Below are 15,653 nucleotides of genomic sequence, written 5' to 3'. Positions count from 1 at the left end.
CAATTACCCATAAATTAACATGCAATTTCATCAACTAATTACATATTTTGCATACTTTATTCATGAAAACTTATCACCCGCATATGAACACCCATACATACTCATAAACATGAACACATAATTTTCATGGTAAAACAATGCACGAAAATCAAATAGTACATCATATCATTCATACTTTTTCAGAATCTCATTCATGTTCATCAATCATTCAACATAGTGGAAAAAGTAATGAAGATCTATTGGGATTAAGGATTTCCCTTTACCCTATCATGCCATATACATCTTATTAAGAGTAATCTCCCATTACCTTAGATTTTTCAGCAAAACTCCTTAAAGCTCCTTCAATCGATGTTCTCCCTATACCCTAACCCTTGCCTCTTTCACCACAAATTCTGTTTCCACGTACACTATTTTTCTCTCAATTAGTGACATAATCTTTCTCAATTAGTGACTTTCAACATTAAAATCTCACTTATTCTCTTAATCACCAAAATGCCCCTCTTGATTCTAATATTATTTTAATAATAGTACTAATAATATTCTCCTTTATTCTCTACTATTTTATATTATTTTTATCTTATTCCAATAGTTAAAATAAAATAATTTCCTTGTAATTATTAATAATAATTCTCATTATTCTAATATTATTTAAATAACTAGGTTATGCACCACCAACCCAAAGCATTAAATACTACCATTAATCACCCAAACACCACCCAATGCTCATATAAACTGATTTAAATAATTAAATACACACAATTTTGATAAATTAGAAAAACAGAGTGTTACATGCACCCATGCGATAGTCTTCTGGTACCAAATGATGCTTGGAATCTTCAAGTATGACATAAAGATCTTTGCGGCAGACAATGGGAGGAGCGGACTTTTAGGGGTGTTTCAGAATAACCTACAAATACCCAAATTGGCGCATCACTCGCTCGGGAAAATACTTATACATTAGACCTGACACACAAGTCAACCATCTAGAGTATAACGAAATGACGTCCAACTGACGCGTTTGACGGTAACCTCCGTATGGGTAAAAGGCAATGCCATCTGCTACATGACAGTCAATATACAACCAGAATGTATAGATCGCTTGATTACCTCTAAGTGGAGCAAAGACGCAAGCACGTGGCCAATCTTTAGTGTAGTCAGGCACAAGTTCCTGCTCGAAGATGCGAAGAAAGTGGGAAATGATTCATCCCTAAAAATAGTCCAGATAAAATATTAATAACAAGTGTAACAAAAGAGTTATGAAAATATTAGTAAGACTAAATTACTCTAAGTAGCGTACAACTTTGTGTCATCTGTTTTGTCTTCCAAAGACATCCCTCGTCCAACTTTGAGTACAGGTAGACAAAATAAGAAGCCCATAGCTATACTCGTGAATCACCATCAAGTCGATGAAATATTTAAGATAGACTACATCGACATAGGTTGCACCTTTGTCCATAAACATGGACTTACCAACCTGGAACAAAAGGTAACATCTTAATGCACATTATCGATGATACTCAACCACCTGTAAGTGGTGTTTTTGTAAAGTTCTTCCAAAAATTTAAATCTAGCATTAACATCTATTAATGACATATTTTTTTTAAGGATATCTAAACCTTTTGAGTTGAAAAGTATATAAAAAAAATAATTCAAAATAAGGGTATTCCCAAATGATTATTGAATAACCCATTGCTGCCTAAGGTCAAAATTCAAAAAATTGACAATCTATTAGTGGCACTTTTTTTTACCGCCGCAAACAAACCCTAATTTCATTCCTCTATTCAATTTCAATCGGAAATGCAGTGAAACAAAGAGTGGTAAACAATAAATTGATATTAAAAAAAATGGTGTTTTGTGATTACTGTTTGAAAAACGTTACTGGGGAGATAATCGATGACGGTTACTTGTGAGTAACTTTTGATGCTTTCATAATCATCCTTTTTTCTTTTATGCAAAGTTTTTGTAATTGATTTTTCCTTTTTGTATGATTATTGGATTGGATTATGAATAAGTTAATTGTTATTTGAATTTTGACAGATGTTGTGGAGATTGTGGGAAAGTGTTGGAAGATCACCGTTTTTCTCAGAAAACAGTGTTTTGTGATCACTGTTGTGAAAACGTTTCTCGTATTCGACTCGATGATGGTCCCTTGTGAGTAACTTTTATGCTTTCCTAATGATCCTTTTCACTTTTATGTTAACTTGAAGATTTTTTTTTGTATGATTACTGGATTATTGATAAGCTAATGGTTTGTTGCCAGGTTCTGTGGAGATTGTGGGCTGTTGTTGGAAGATAGTGTTTTAGTTGGGGAGTCACGCCGTGCGAGAACTGTTGCTAAGAAGGTAAGAACTAGGGTTTGGATAGTGAAAGAGTTTAGAAGTAGTTAATTTGTGATAAGAGTTTTCTTTAGAGCCTTGTTTGGATTTATGGTACCTTTGCTTGGAAGATCATAATTGAGATTGAATCGAATGAAATTGGATGGGTTTCAATTCACTCGTTTACTCTAATTTTATAATATATATTAAGTTTTAGGAGTTTGATTGGAATGATAAAAGCAAATGTAGTAAATCACGAGATCTTAATTAGGATTGACCAGTTTGTGAAAGGCCAACACGTTATTTTTTACTATCTTGTTTCAAAAAAATCGATCTTGACTACAATGATAGAGGGCATGCTTATTTAGAAGATCACAATTTTAGGAAAAATGCTGCATAGATAGGTAATAGAATGAGGGTTGAGGGTAGGAACGAGTTTAGTTTAGGGCTTTGTTAAGATTCATGATAAGCAATGGAATTATTGAGAGTACTATTATTTATTTTGTATATTACAAATGAGATAGAATGAAGGATAGAATTGGATGAATTTTATTTTTATGATATAAAGGAAGAAGATCTAGAAAAATTATAAGAGAAGTTATTAAATTTTTTTAGAGATTAACGATTTGGATAGAAACATTGTCCTGGATAGAACATTATGGAAGAGTTGATCCATGTAACTAATTCCACTTAGTAGCTCGATAATTGTGGTGGTTGTTATTGATATACATCCTACAATTCGATACCCCTTTATTATGGTTTTAATCTTTATCTTTAATTAATTTGGTCTCTAAATGTACTAGGTGTTCTCTCTATCATTCTTATACTTAATAAAAAAATGCAAAAATGTCTCTCAATATGTCTTCTGATATTAATTTCTTCAACTAAAGTGACCGATAAAAGGCACATATGAAGATCAAACTAACAAAAAATAAATTCAATACAAGATGTCTTTTGATATTAATTTCTTCAACTAAAGTGACTGACAAAAGGCACATATGAAGATCAAACTAACAAAAAATAAATTCAATACAAGATCTTGGAACAAGGGTTTAGACAATCATAAGAAAGTGAAAATGATTTTAATAAGATGATCCAAGAGGTTAGAAAATTGGATAAAGAGACGTTGGGTGAATCAAGAGGTTTTGGATCTAGGGGTAAAGAATCATGGTGGTGGAATGAAAGTGTCCGGAGTAAAGTTAAAGTAAAAAAAGAACGGTTTAAAAGATTGGTCTAGGTGTAAAAATGCCGAAAAGTGAGAAAAAAATAAGAAAGGTAAGAATGAGACCAAGAAGGCAGTGAGTGAAGTAAGAACCCAAATTTTTGACGAATTATACCAATCTCTAGGAACCAAGGAGGGAGAAAAATCTATATATAGGCTTGCTAAGGGAAGAGAAAGAAAGACTAGAGATTTGGATCAAGTGAAGTGTGTTAAAGATGAAAAAGTAAAGTCTTGATTCAAAAAAATAAAATAAAGGATAAGTGGAATACGTATTTCTACAACCTATTTAATCAAGGATATGATATCTCATCGGACTCTACCAGACTCGACATTAGAGAAGCATATCAGAACTATAATTACTACCGTCGGATTCAGAAACAGAAGGTAAGAGAAGCGTTGAAAAGAATGAGTAACAGTAAGGCGGTTGGACCAGATAACATACCTATTGAAGTGTGGAAAATTCTTGTAGATAGAGGTATCAAGTGACTTACCAAACGCTTTAATGAAATTATGAGATCAAAGTGCATCCGGATGAATGGAAAAGAAGCACTTTAGTTCAAATCTATAAGAACAAGGGGGATATACAAAATTGTGCAAGTTATAGTGTGATTAAGCTTATGAGTCATACCATGAAGTTATGGAAAAAAGTGATTGAACAAAGGTTAAGAAAAGAGACACAAGTCACTGAAAATCAATTTGGTTTTATGCCTGGAAAGTCGACCATGGAAGCGATTTATCTATTAGGGCGTGTGATGAAGTAGTATCGGATTGAGCAACAAGACTTGCATTTAATTTTTATTGACTTGGAGAAGGCATATGTTAGAGTGCCTGGAGAGGGGTTAGGATTGCATATATTCGAGCTATCCAAGATATGTATGAAGGGGTATAGACTAGTGAGCGGACATAGAGTGGAGGGAAGAATGATTTTTCCATTACAATTGGTTTGCATCAAAGTTCAAATCCGAAGCCCCTATTTTTTTACCTTAATTTTGGATGTACTCATGGAACACATACATGAGTTAGCACCGAGATGCATGCTTTTTGCAGATGATACAGTTCTTCTTGGAGGTCGAAGGAGGATTTAAATGAGAGGTTGGAAACTTGGAGACGAGATTTAGAAACACATAGTTTTCACATAAGCAGAAGTTAGACAGAGTTATGGAATGTAAGTTCAACAAAAGAAGAAATGTGTCTAACCTTGAGGTGAAAGTTGGAGACCATATTATCCCTCAAGTTATTCGGTTTAAATATCTTGGATCCGTAATATAAAATGATGGAGAAATAGAAGAGGATGTGTACCATCAAATTCAAGCTGGGTGGCTGAAATGGAAAAGGGCATCAGGTGTTTTATGTGATGCAAAGGTACCGCTCAAGTTGACGGAAAAGTTTTATCGGACTGCGGTAAGACCTGCGATTTTGTATGTGGCAAAATGTTGGACGGTTACGAATCAACACAAGAATAAAGTAAGTGTAGCAGAGATGAGGATGTTGCGGTGGATGTGTGGTAAGACTCGACAGGATAAAATTAAAAATGAAAATATTAGAGAGAGTGTCGGGATAACGTCTATATTGGAGAATATGGTGGAAAATAGACTTAGGTAGTTTGGGCATGTAGAGAGAAGACCGGTAGATTTTGTAATAAAAAGATTATATCAGATGAACAGAAGGCAAACAAGAAGGCAAACAATTAGTGGAAGGGGAAGACCTAGAAAGACTATCAAAGAAGTTATTAGGAAAGATCTCAAGATTCATGATTTGTATAGAAGGATGGTTCTTGATAGAAAATTATGGCGAAAATTGATCCTTGTAGTCGACCCCATATAGTGGGATACGGCTTAATTGTTGTTTGATAACTTTAGCGACAAAACCTTAGATATTAAAGAATAAAAATGACTACTTACTTAGTTTTGATAAATTTAGGCTTATTGAGGAGGAGAACAATCTCGAGATCAGATGTTGTGCCAGTTGCTCCTCGTTTTCTAGTGTGCTTAATTGAGGGCTTTGTATGGATTTATTGTAAGCGTTGGAATGAAGGAGAGTACCACTATTTTGGAGATTAGAAATGTGATGGAAATTTTGTGTTTTGTCAATTATTTTAATCATGCCATGCTAGATTGTCTGCCATGCTGACTATCCCCACCTAAAATGCTGTATGCTGCATAGGTTGATGACTACATTTCCAGCGAGTGCAGATTCTTTCACCGGAACATTGAACGTTGGGAATGTGAAAATCGAGAGTATCTTGAGGTACTAAAAGTTCAACTTTTTTCTCCTGTTTATTTTAACTCTGAAGTTGTGTATGATTTTATTGTGTTTTCCACTGGTTTGCTATTTCACGGTTTGGTTTATGTGGAGATTTGGTGTATTGCATCTAACTCAACCTTTGATTGTTTTAAAGGAACTAGCTGCCAAGGAAAAAATTGCTAAGAAAGCTTTTGAGTCGTTTTTCCGAAACTGTTCTAATGATTCGCTTGCAGCAAGAGACAAACTTGCTCAATCTGCCGTAGAATCTCTGGCAAAATCCAGAAAGGTAACTTTGGAATCAATTTTATTGAGGTTCATTGTGTGTATACGGAACTATTAGAGTATTCGAGGTTCATTGTGTGTATACGGAACTATTAGAGTATTCTGACTCATTTGTTTTCACTTTACTTGATTATTTCTATTCTAGTCTGTTACAAAAACTGTAACTAATATGATTATGACTGCACTCTTATAGGGCTCTATCAGTGTTATCAAATTGCGGGCGCCATGGTCGCTATGGCGGATATACATGGCGGTTTTTGCGCTCGCTGCCATAGTAAATATCGTCTGATATTACGGGTTATTCCGCCATAATTTGCTATAACGGCGCCGCAAAGCAACCAGTATGACGGGAGTTTGGCTTTCCACCGTAGACTGCTGTCCGCCATCGACAACACCTATATAACACTGAAGGTTATCACCTACATCCAAAAACATTTAAAACTTTAATTTAACAAATATCTAAAGCATTTGTGGACATAATTGACATCTATGTAATCTTCAGCTCCTACTTCATCAAATTCACCATCAAGGTTATGAATATCCAAACTGCAACTCCTTGCTCTTCTTCATTTTGAGTGTCTAATTCCATATCATCATTGATTATTGTGAAATCTAAAATGTTTAGACGAACCATCATCGTTCTCCACAATCTATTCATCATTAGATTCAAGATCATCATGGTTATATTCAACCATCTTTTTAGTTTGCTTCTTCTTGGCCAAGTTTGAATTTGTCATCACAAAGATAGCATCATTCCCTGTCTTTTGTTTCAAACAATTTCTTCTTTGTATAGACCTAATAGATACAAACTCCATTAGTATATAACAAGTTGTTAAGAGTTTTTCAAAACAAATCACTCCAATTTCATTCACAACCGGATGAATCACATGTCAAACTTAACACAGAGATTGCAAAGTGTGAAGTTCTGGATGCTCATCCCCATATGATTCCAACCACGTCTTTTTTGAGGGTGTGCAAGACGGACTGCCGCATAGGACCCAAAATTTGTCACAGTTAAGCCCTGTTTAGCCCTATCTAAATAGGGCCTCAAATCTCTGGAACTGTTAAGACGTGATGAAAAAGGCCTCTATATGTTTTGTCATGTTTGAACCGTGGCTAACCTACACATGATCTCCAAAAACTTAAGACTACTTTACCAACCAGTGTGACAAAGTTTAGTTTTAAGTGCAGCTATAATTATTTCACTACCAAAAAACTTTGCTCGTGTCTTGAGATCTATAAGTTGAGGTACACATTTTATTAATTTATTCAATATCTCCCATGATATGTTCAAGCAATCATATAGCCCATGTTTGACTTCATAGGCATCTTTAAATTCAGGGTTGTATTCTAATTGAGGATTGAGATAGTAGTAGTCTACAACATGCAAAGGTCTATGGAGTTGTTTAACCCATCTCTCATCAATGATATTTCATAGAGAGGCTAGAAACAAAGTAATGCAGAAAAAAAATTGAATTAGTTTTGAATATACTTTGGATTATTGACAGATTGCAGAACGCACTAGGCAAAGTTTGCAACCCTGAATGCAACAACAGAATGTAGTAGCACTTGCAATATGCAAAGCTTATGGTCTACCTTATCTAGACACCATTGGATGCACTTTAGATTCTCTCTTTCTCAAATTCCTTTAACGTAAGATCAGTACAGTGTGCACTGCACATTGTGTTCGATAAAGTTTCTTCCTTTTCTCCATTAAAATTGCACCAACAATTTTGTGATTTGATACATTGTTGGTCACAGTTTGTACGTTTTTTCACCTGCTTCTACAATTTAATATACAATGTCAAATATTTTATCAACAGTTTTTATATGTGAGAAGCACCGGTGGACTGTAAAAAAACAACACCGTTATGGTTGTTCACTAAGAAGTTAAAAATTATTCTTGAACATGAACATGTATGCCTTAGCTTAATCACATCAAAGTTTAAAATTGTTCTTGAACTGGTATGCCTTAGCTTAATCACATCGCGCGTGAACTAGAATGATTTCAAATGTGCCTCAAAGAGGCTAGCCCACCAATCATCTAGCCCGGGAGTGACATGGAAAGAGCTTGGGCGTGAAAGGGCGGGATCAGGTGGCGAGCACGTGATCTATCTTAGTCCAGCCCAATACATCTCAGTCATGGATAGTAAGAAAAGGTGTCAAGCCACGTATACGTCTCGTTCCACAATGGTGAAATGAGGCGCCGCCAACAACAATAGTGGCGATCAAGAAGCCATAGCGGAGATGCAGGCCGCTATGGAAGAATAACACTGTGCTAACGAAGCTTTGTAAGATAACATTTTACATTTCCAACAACAGTGACACAAGGATAATCCACCGGAGGGCGAGGAGATCCTAGATCCCCAACGCTTCTCTAATGAAATCTGAGACGCACCTGTGGCAGAAAACTTCAAGTCGCCGTCCCTGATAGCCTTCGACAGAAAGAGCAGCCCACAAGAGCAAATCATTGCCATCAACACTCATATGACGGTAATAGGCGTCACCGACTCCTTGAAGTGTAAGCTCATATCTTGTACGTTCAAGGAAGCGACATTAAGGTGATATATGAACCTATATAGATTCTTTGTGACCAGCCACTAGGATCTCTCAAGGAAGCTGATTCACCTGTTCTCAGCGTGCAAACATTTAAAGGTCTTGATAACCGTCCTGTTCAACGTATGCTAGGGACACTCTGAATCCCTGAGAGAATACCTCGCCAAGTTTCAATGAGACGACCATCAAGGTGGTCCATCCCAATCAAGAAATGTTTCTAGGAGCATTTTAGAATGGTCTGCATCTCTGCAATGGCTTCTTGATTGCCGCTATTGTTGTTGGTGTGCCTCGTCTCACCATTGTGGAACAATGTTTAGGGCAACTGGTGTTTCAGATGCGAGTGCAGTCTGGGTTAGTTTTACTAGGGCCCAGAGTGGGCGCCAACTGTACTTGTGATAAGTACAATAGAGGATGTCTACGATGAGCAAGAGGGCCTTTTGAGTTGTTGTGATTTGTAGAAAGAGTGAATGAATGTCCCAATTATGTGACTGAGGTATTTATAGATTCAGTTCCTTGCCCGAGTGGTTGCTAAGAGGACCGTTTCAAATGCATATATGCTCGGCCACGCGTTCCCTGTGGCCTTGATCAAATAGTGGGAATGAGTGAAATCAGTCACCCCCCTAAATAAGGAGTGTACTTAGCCTACATGACTTGCGATGACTTTAGTTACCTCCCCAACACGTGGCTTGACTCGTTCTCTCATGATCCATGACTGAGATGTATTAGACTGGGACGAGCGATCCATCACTGAGACGTATCGGGCAGGACCGGGATAGATCACGTGCTCGCTGCATGATCTCGCCCTTTCGCGCCTAAGCTCTCTCCACGTCATTACCGGGCTAGATGATTGGTGGGCCGGTCTCTTTGAGGCCCATCCAAAGTTATTCTAGTTCACAACATTTGACCAAAGGGAAGGATTCAATGAGACCATCCATGACGTGGTTTGCAACATCTTATATAAAGGGAAATTAAAAGAATGCTCATATCTAATGAATGGACTCCAAACAACTTTTCAAGAACAGGGGAGGGAAAGTATATTGAAGAAGTGATTATGGATACAGTTTTGAAAAAAATATTGTGATTTGCTTTAAAGGTGCTTATCCATTAATCAAAATGCTTTGTTTAGTGGATTCAAATGATAAGTAAGCGAAGGGGTTTATTTATGAGACAATGGACCACACTCGAGAGACTCCAAATTGCCTTCAATGTCGTCCCGAGAAGGTAAACTATAAACCCTGCATATTGCATTGAGCATTGGGCTGCAAGTAATTCAGTTTTGTTTTTGCATTATTTAGTTTCAATCTTCCCATTAAACTTAAGTTACTCTTAACCCTAGCTGTCCTTTGTTATTCTGTTCCTCTTCCTTCTTGAAACACAGCAGCAGTATTAAAAAAAAAGAATCAGTTCAGCTTTTCCTCCATAGCTCTTGAAACTGTGCCTGTGCTCCTAACCCTAAGTGTTGGAGAATTGAAGACTTCCACGTGCTTTAGTTTCTTGACTTTTGATAGTATTTGGGATGTAATATTTTGGTTAAGACTTGCTGATGTTGATTTAAGTGTTTTGATAAGACTTGTGTGTTTTTGAGTGTTTTTTTATTAAGCCTTGTGTTTTGATTTATGAATGTTTTTTGAATTTTGAATTATTTGTTTAATTTTACAGTAAATATATGTTTATAGTATTATTCATGTCACTTGTCCAAAAAAAAAAAGAATCATGTACTTCCGCTATTCTTGGCTGAGCATCTTTGCCACCTCAATCTTAATTTTACTGATTGTTTGTCATTCTGTTTCATAACTGTTAGATGCAACGTGTAACAACTTGGTCCTTGTGTTTAAAGGACCATTTTGCAATACATACATGACCCAAATGGAAAATACTAACTTTAATCTTTGTGGTTCAAATGCTTGTTATAGGAACAGGCACAAACTCGAGAGAATCTCAAGAAAGTTGCCTCTGAAAATGATAATATTTCGGAATCAAAGTCGAAGGAAATGGGTTCATTTGACGAATTTAAACATACTTCGTATCAAGAAAATGGAGGAAGGAAAAAACGACAAAGACGCTTTGCACCCAGAATATGCAAATGAGACATAACTACGAAGATGATGATTATGTGTGGCTATGATGGTTATTAGTATAAGGTTACTTAATATAAGGTCTTCTTACTTAAGTTATTTGTAATATTTTCGAACATAATCAACATAGTTGGCAGCAGCAGAGGAAGCAAAGATTGTCGAAAATCTTGTATGTTGAGATTCATGATCATCCAACAGGCTAGAATCAATTATTAGTATTAGTTCCTTCAAAAATTTTGTTCATTCATTATTATTTATTCTTTTTGGTTCTCCCTTTACTTGCCAAGCACGCAAGAACATAGGTGTTACAATTGCCTTCTGCATTATTATTTAAACCAAAATACTCCAATTCACTTTCAGCTTATGATTCTTCTAGAGCCACCTCACTCAAGCTGATAGAGTGGAAGTGTTGGTGAATATCATTTACATTTCACTCTTGGCAAATTGGCAAATAGAGTTGATTGCTTAAGTTATTATGCCTTAATGGATTATTTTTTTCAGTGGCTCATATGAAGGAATTCAGAGATTAGAGGGCAATAGACCCTCCTAAAGTTAAATGAATAAAGAAATTGTGTAAAATTAATTTTAGTTATAATAAGTTAAATGAAAAGTGATTTATATTTTAAAACATTTATGTCCAAGTTAGTTAAACAATAAATTTGAATACAAAGTTCACGTTTGAATCACAAACTACTAATTATGGTTTTCAATTAGAATAATTTCAAAGCCAAAATCAATGACAATCAATACATCTCAAATATGTTGAAATTATTTTCTTTAGGGATCACTTTTATGTTTTTTTTTACTGAAACTAATACACAAACAATAACTAAGACTTATTTTATTAAGTGGAATAGATTACATGAATCAATTTCTGCAATTATTTTGTTTTTATCTAAATTATTAATCTTAAGATCTTAATAAATTCTTTTATAGTTTTTTAGGTATTCTTTTACCTCTAAATGTTTAACTTCTCATCTATTTTTCTTATCACAAAATTTACATGTCTTTTCTCTACTCCAATTCTTTCTATAACATTGTCATTTCCAATCTTATCATGTCTAGTCTTACTATACATCCAACACAACATCATAATTTCTAATACACTTATTTTGTTATCGTGTTGATTATTAATCATCTAACATTCTGTCACATGCAACATTGCAGGTCTTGCCGCAGTCCCATTAAGTTTCCCCTTCAACTTGAGCGATATATTTGTGTCACATAAAATCTCTGAAGTCTTCCTCCATTTTAGCCACCTCGTATGAATTCAACGATTTACATCCAATTTAATTCCTCCATCGTTTTGTATTATGAACCCAAAATATTTAAACTGTGTAACTTGTAGGATGACGTGATCTCCAACTTTTACCTCTAGGTTAGAAACCCTTCTCCTTTTATTGAATTTACATTCCATATCACCTGTCTTGCTTATGCTTAGGTGAAATCTATGCATTTCCAAAGCTTGACTCCAAGTCTTCAATATCTCATTTAAATCCTCCATTGACTCTTCAAATAGGATTATATCATCTGCAAAAAACATGCATCTCAGTGTTACTCAATGGATATTTTTCACGAGTACATCCAAAATTAAAGTAAAAAGGTAAGGGCTTAGGGTTGAACCTTGATGCAAACCTATTGTAGTGGAGAAATTACATGTCTTTCCATCTTGTGTTCGCACACTAGTTGATACACTCTTTCATACATATCTTAGATAACTTGGATATATACAATCATTAACATTTTCTTCTCTAGGGCTTTCCAAGAAATCTCTCTAAGCACTCTCTCATATGTCTCATTCAAGTCAATAAAAAATATGTTTAAGTCTTGTTGATCCATCCAATACTGTTCCATCACACGTCGTAATAGAATATTGCTTCCATGATCAATCTCCTAGGCATAAAACCAAATTGATTCTCAGTGGCTTGAGTCTCTTTTCTTATTCTCCGTCCAGTCACTCTTGTGGATCTATGTGCTTACAAATATGAAGACTGCAATAAAATATTGACTTGATTTTGATGTTGACAACGCTCTAAAGAGGAACCTTCGTTAGTTTTGGTGTTCAAGAATATAATTATTCAAGTGACAGTGCTTGTAAAGTTATTTATCAAGTAATGATGCCTGACATGTTACTCAAGTGGTGGTGCTTGACATGTTTGCTCAAGGAATGGTGCTTGACAAGTTGTTTATCAAGTGATAGTGCTTGGTATGTTACTCAAGTGATAGTGCTTGATGTGTTTGATCAAGTGATAGTGCTTGACAAGTTGTTTATCAAGTGATGGTGCTTGGTATGTTAACCAAGTGATGATGCTTGGTGTGTTTGCTAAAGTGATGATGCTTGACAAGTTGTTTATCAAGGGTTGATGTTTGGTATATTACTCAAGTGATTATGCTTGATGTGTTTGCTCAAGTGATGATGCTTGCAAGTTATTTATCAAGTGATGGTGATTGATATGTTGCTTAAGTGACAGTGTTTGATCAAGAAAAAGCTTGAGTATCATTGTTGTGCTTGGATATCAAGTTATTTGGGCCTATTTGTGAAGATAACATCTTATTTAATACGACATTCAGTGAAGTCGACAAAGATCTCTAATCACGTAGGTTGCCTAAAGAAGGAGTTTATTATGAAGACTTATCTAAAGCCTTATCAGAATAGGATTCAAGATGATGGTAATCAACATTGATATATCTCAAGCCCCATCTAGAAGACTCAAGATTCTCATGTGATGCTAAAGTCAAAGTTAATGATGCCAAGACTTGAAGCTTCAGAATATGAAAGGGAGAAAGTGTGAAAGCTCTTCTGATCGTGACCGTGTGAGTGATCAGTATCTTGTAAAGATAAAAGACCATTTCTAAAAATAACACACACACACACACACACAAGCAAGTGCGTGCATGGATGCACAGACACACACACACAACCACAAGCACACGCACGCACACACTCACACGCGCAGGCACACGTGCACACACACACACACACACACACACACACACGACTCTCGTTTTTAAAATAAAATTATCAAAAAATGTTTTTGTGGCTTAGCCGATAGATTAAGGGTTTGTCTATTGGATGAGGTAATTTTTTTTATAATTGTCTAATCGATTAGATCTTTGGCCTTATCAGTTAGATGGTGCCTTATCGAGTCTATAATCAATTATGACGGTATCTTAATGATTAACAAAGACTATATATAACAAATTTCTATTTTAGACCACATTAATTGATTATCTAAGGTACCTAATCGATTAACCTATTCGATTAGGACAGTTAAAAGGCCAACAAATCGTTAACAAATTTATACCACACCGTTGACTATAAATAGAGAACTTATCTATCACTTTTTCACATCCAAAAACGTGAAAACCTCACCTTTCATTTTACTAGCCACTCTCTAAGTCTCTTATATTTGCTCACATATTTTATATGTAGTGGTGCGAGAATGTTATAGAGTCTAGTGATGAATATTATTTTGGGTAAGGGAAAATTGTAAATTTTTCAAGAATGAATTTTTATCTTGAGTATATAATTCTTTCATAGGAAGTTAATTATTTTTGTTTAGAGATAAACCAGTTAAAAACTCTTATTTGTATTGGGGAAATTGTCTAAGTTTCCGTTTGATTTGTGAGCTCCGCCATTGAAGTAAAATCTCTCTTTTGGTCTGTGAATATCAACCAATCAAAATCTCAACAACTGTTATTGAGCTTAACTTAATTAAAAGCTCTATCAACTTGAGATCAACTCAATTTAAATTTCACTTGGTTTTTAAGTTCAACTCGGTGTAAAAACTCAGTAGGTTCAAGATTAGTGCGATAAAAATATCAGTTTGGTTAAAAGGATAGCCAAATCAAAACTCTGTCTTGGCTCGTGGTCAGTCTGCATACCGGTTTGGTTCAGAGTATAGCCAACTCAAAAATCCATTTTGGTTCAAGATTAGCCTATGCAAAATCTCTGTCTGATGTGAAGACTAACCTCTTATCCATTGCTCATTGTTTGATTATAAGTTAGCGGAAACTTCACTTCCTTCTCTAAGGGGGTTCATGAGTATAACCTTCTAAAATCTCTCAAGCATAATGGATACTCTAAAGAACAATTCTTGGGGACATAATTAGGTCTTCTTTGTCGAACCTGTATAATTCTCCAGTGTTATTTCTCTTCCCTTATCTCTTTTATTTGCCCGTTATTTTCTTTTATTTAAATTTATTTTGCATATTTTATCATCTGTTTTTAAAATGATTTTAAACTCTGATTTATCAAACGATTTATTTTTAAAATCATCAATTTTCAAACATCCATAATTCACCTCTCTATTGTGTATAGAGTCATATGTTCAACCAGTGGTATCAACACCTAACTTCTATTTAAAGACTAATCGTCTCGAGAAGAAGATTACTTCCAACACTATTTTTAACAAGAGGACTTTCCTAAACACACCTCCTCCGTTTAATGGTGATAGATTTGAATTTTTGAAATCTAGATTTAAATTATTCATTCAAAGTTTTGATCTTGAATTGTGGGAAACAATAATCAAAGGTAAAATCAGATTTTCTTTGGACCAAATAGGAAAAGAGAAATCTTGAAATTGATTTTAAAATTAAATTTTTTTTAGTTATGTCTTTAAATGAAAATCATTTTCTTTGTGTACTTAAGTGTAATTCCGCCAATGAAATGTGAGACACTCTTGAAATGATCTATGAAGTATCTCAAAGTATCAAACAAGAGGGGATGGACACACGAGGCAAAGAAGATAATTGTGAATGTTTCTTTCACAAATATTTTCAACCCTTAGAAAAGTTGGAAACCATATTAAAACTTTCGTCGCTAACAAATATCTAAGAGTTAATGATTGAAACTAAAAACCCGATCTAATTCTTAAATTGATAGATGAGAACATTTATGATTTTTACGAAAAATATAAGATGGAAGAAATCATTGAGAAATTGAATGAGTTGATTCAA

The 15,653-nt window shown here is 34.9% G+C and overlaps 1 protein-coding gene across 2 annotated transcripts; it reads left to right on the top strand.

Moving 5' to 3' along the window:
* Positions 1–1,671: 1,671 nt before the first annotated feature.
* On the top strand, positions 1,672–10,928 carry LOC127125280 (uncharacterized). Of its 2 annotated transcripts, XR_007804652.1 has the most exons (7): positions 1,672–1,906; positions 2,038–2,151; positions 2,261–2,342; positions 5,701–5,784; positions 5,936–6,067; positions 6,257–6,474; positions 10,533–10,674. XR_007804652.1 is itself a non-coding variant. In XM_051054203.1 (6 exons), exons 1-6 carry the CDS (start codon positions 1,845–1,847, stop codon positions 10,704–10,706), a joined length of 648 nt encoding a protein of 215 aa, XP_050910160.1. In that variant the 5' UTR covers positions 1,672–1,844; the 3' UTR covers positions 10,707–10,928. The 2 variants fall into 2 exon arrangements, 1 of the variants encoding a protein (XP_050910160.1); XM_051054203.1 differs by lacking the exon at positions 6,257–6,474 and having other exon boundaries at positions 10,533–10,928.
* Positions 10,929–15,653: the final 4,725 nt, after the last annotated feature.

Source organism: Lathyrus oleraceus, chromosome 1, assembly GCF_024323335.1.
Source record: "Lathyrus oleraceus cultivar Zhongwan6 chromosome 1, CAAS_Psat_ZW6_1.0, whole genome shotgun sequence".
Lineage (NCBI taxonomy): Eukaryota > Viridiplantae > Streptophyta > Magnoliopsida > Fabales > Fabaceae > Lathyrus > Lathyrus oleraceus.
Note: the sequence above shows the minus strand (reverse complement) of the source record. Positions and strands in the feature narration are given on the sequence as shown.

Bases quoted from the DNA above. Each gene is read 5' to 3' on its own strand.
- LOC127125280 (XM_051054203.1), top strand. From the start codon at position 1,845: ATGGTGTTTTGTGATTACTGTTTGAAAAACGTTACTGGGGAGATAATC. The intron at 2,152-2,260 runs GTGAGTAACTTT...GTTTGTTGCCAG, and splicing joins CGACTCGATGATGGTCCCTT to GTTCTGTGGAGATTGTGGGC. The intron at 6,068-10,532 runs GTAACTTTGGAA...TGCTTGTTATAG, and splicing joins CTCTGGCAAAATCCAGAAAG to GAACAGGCACAAACTCGAGA.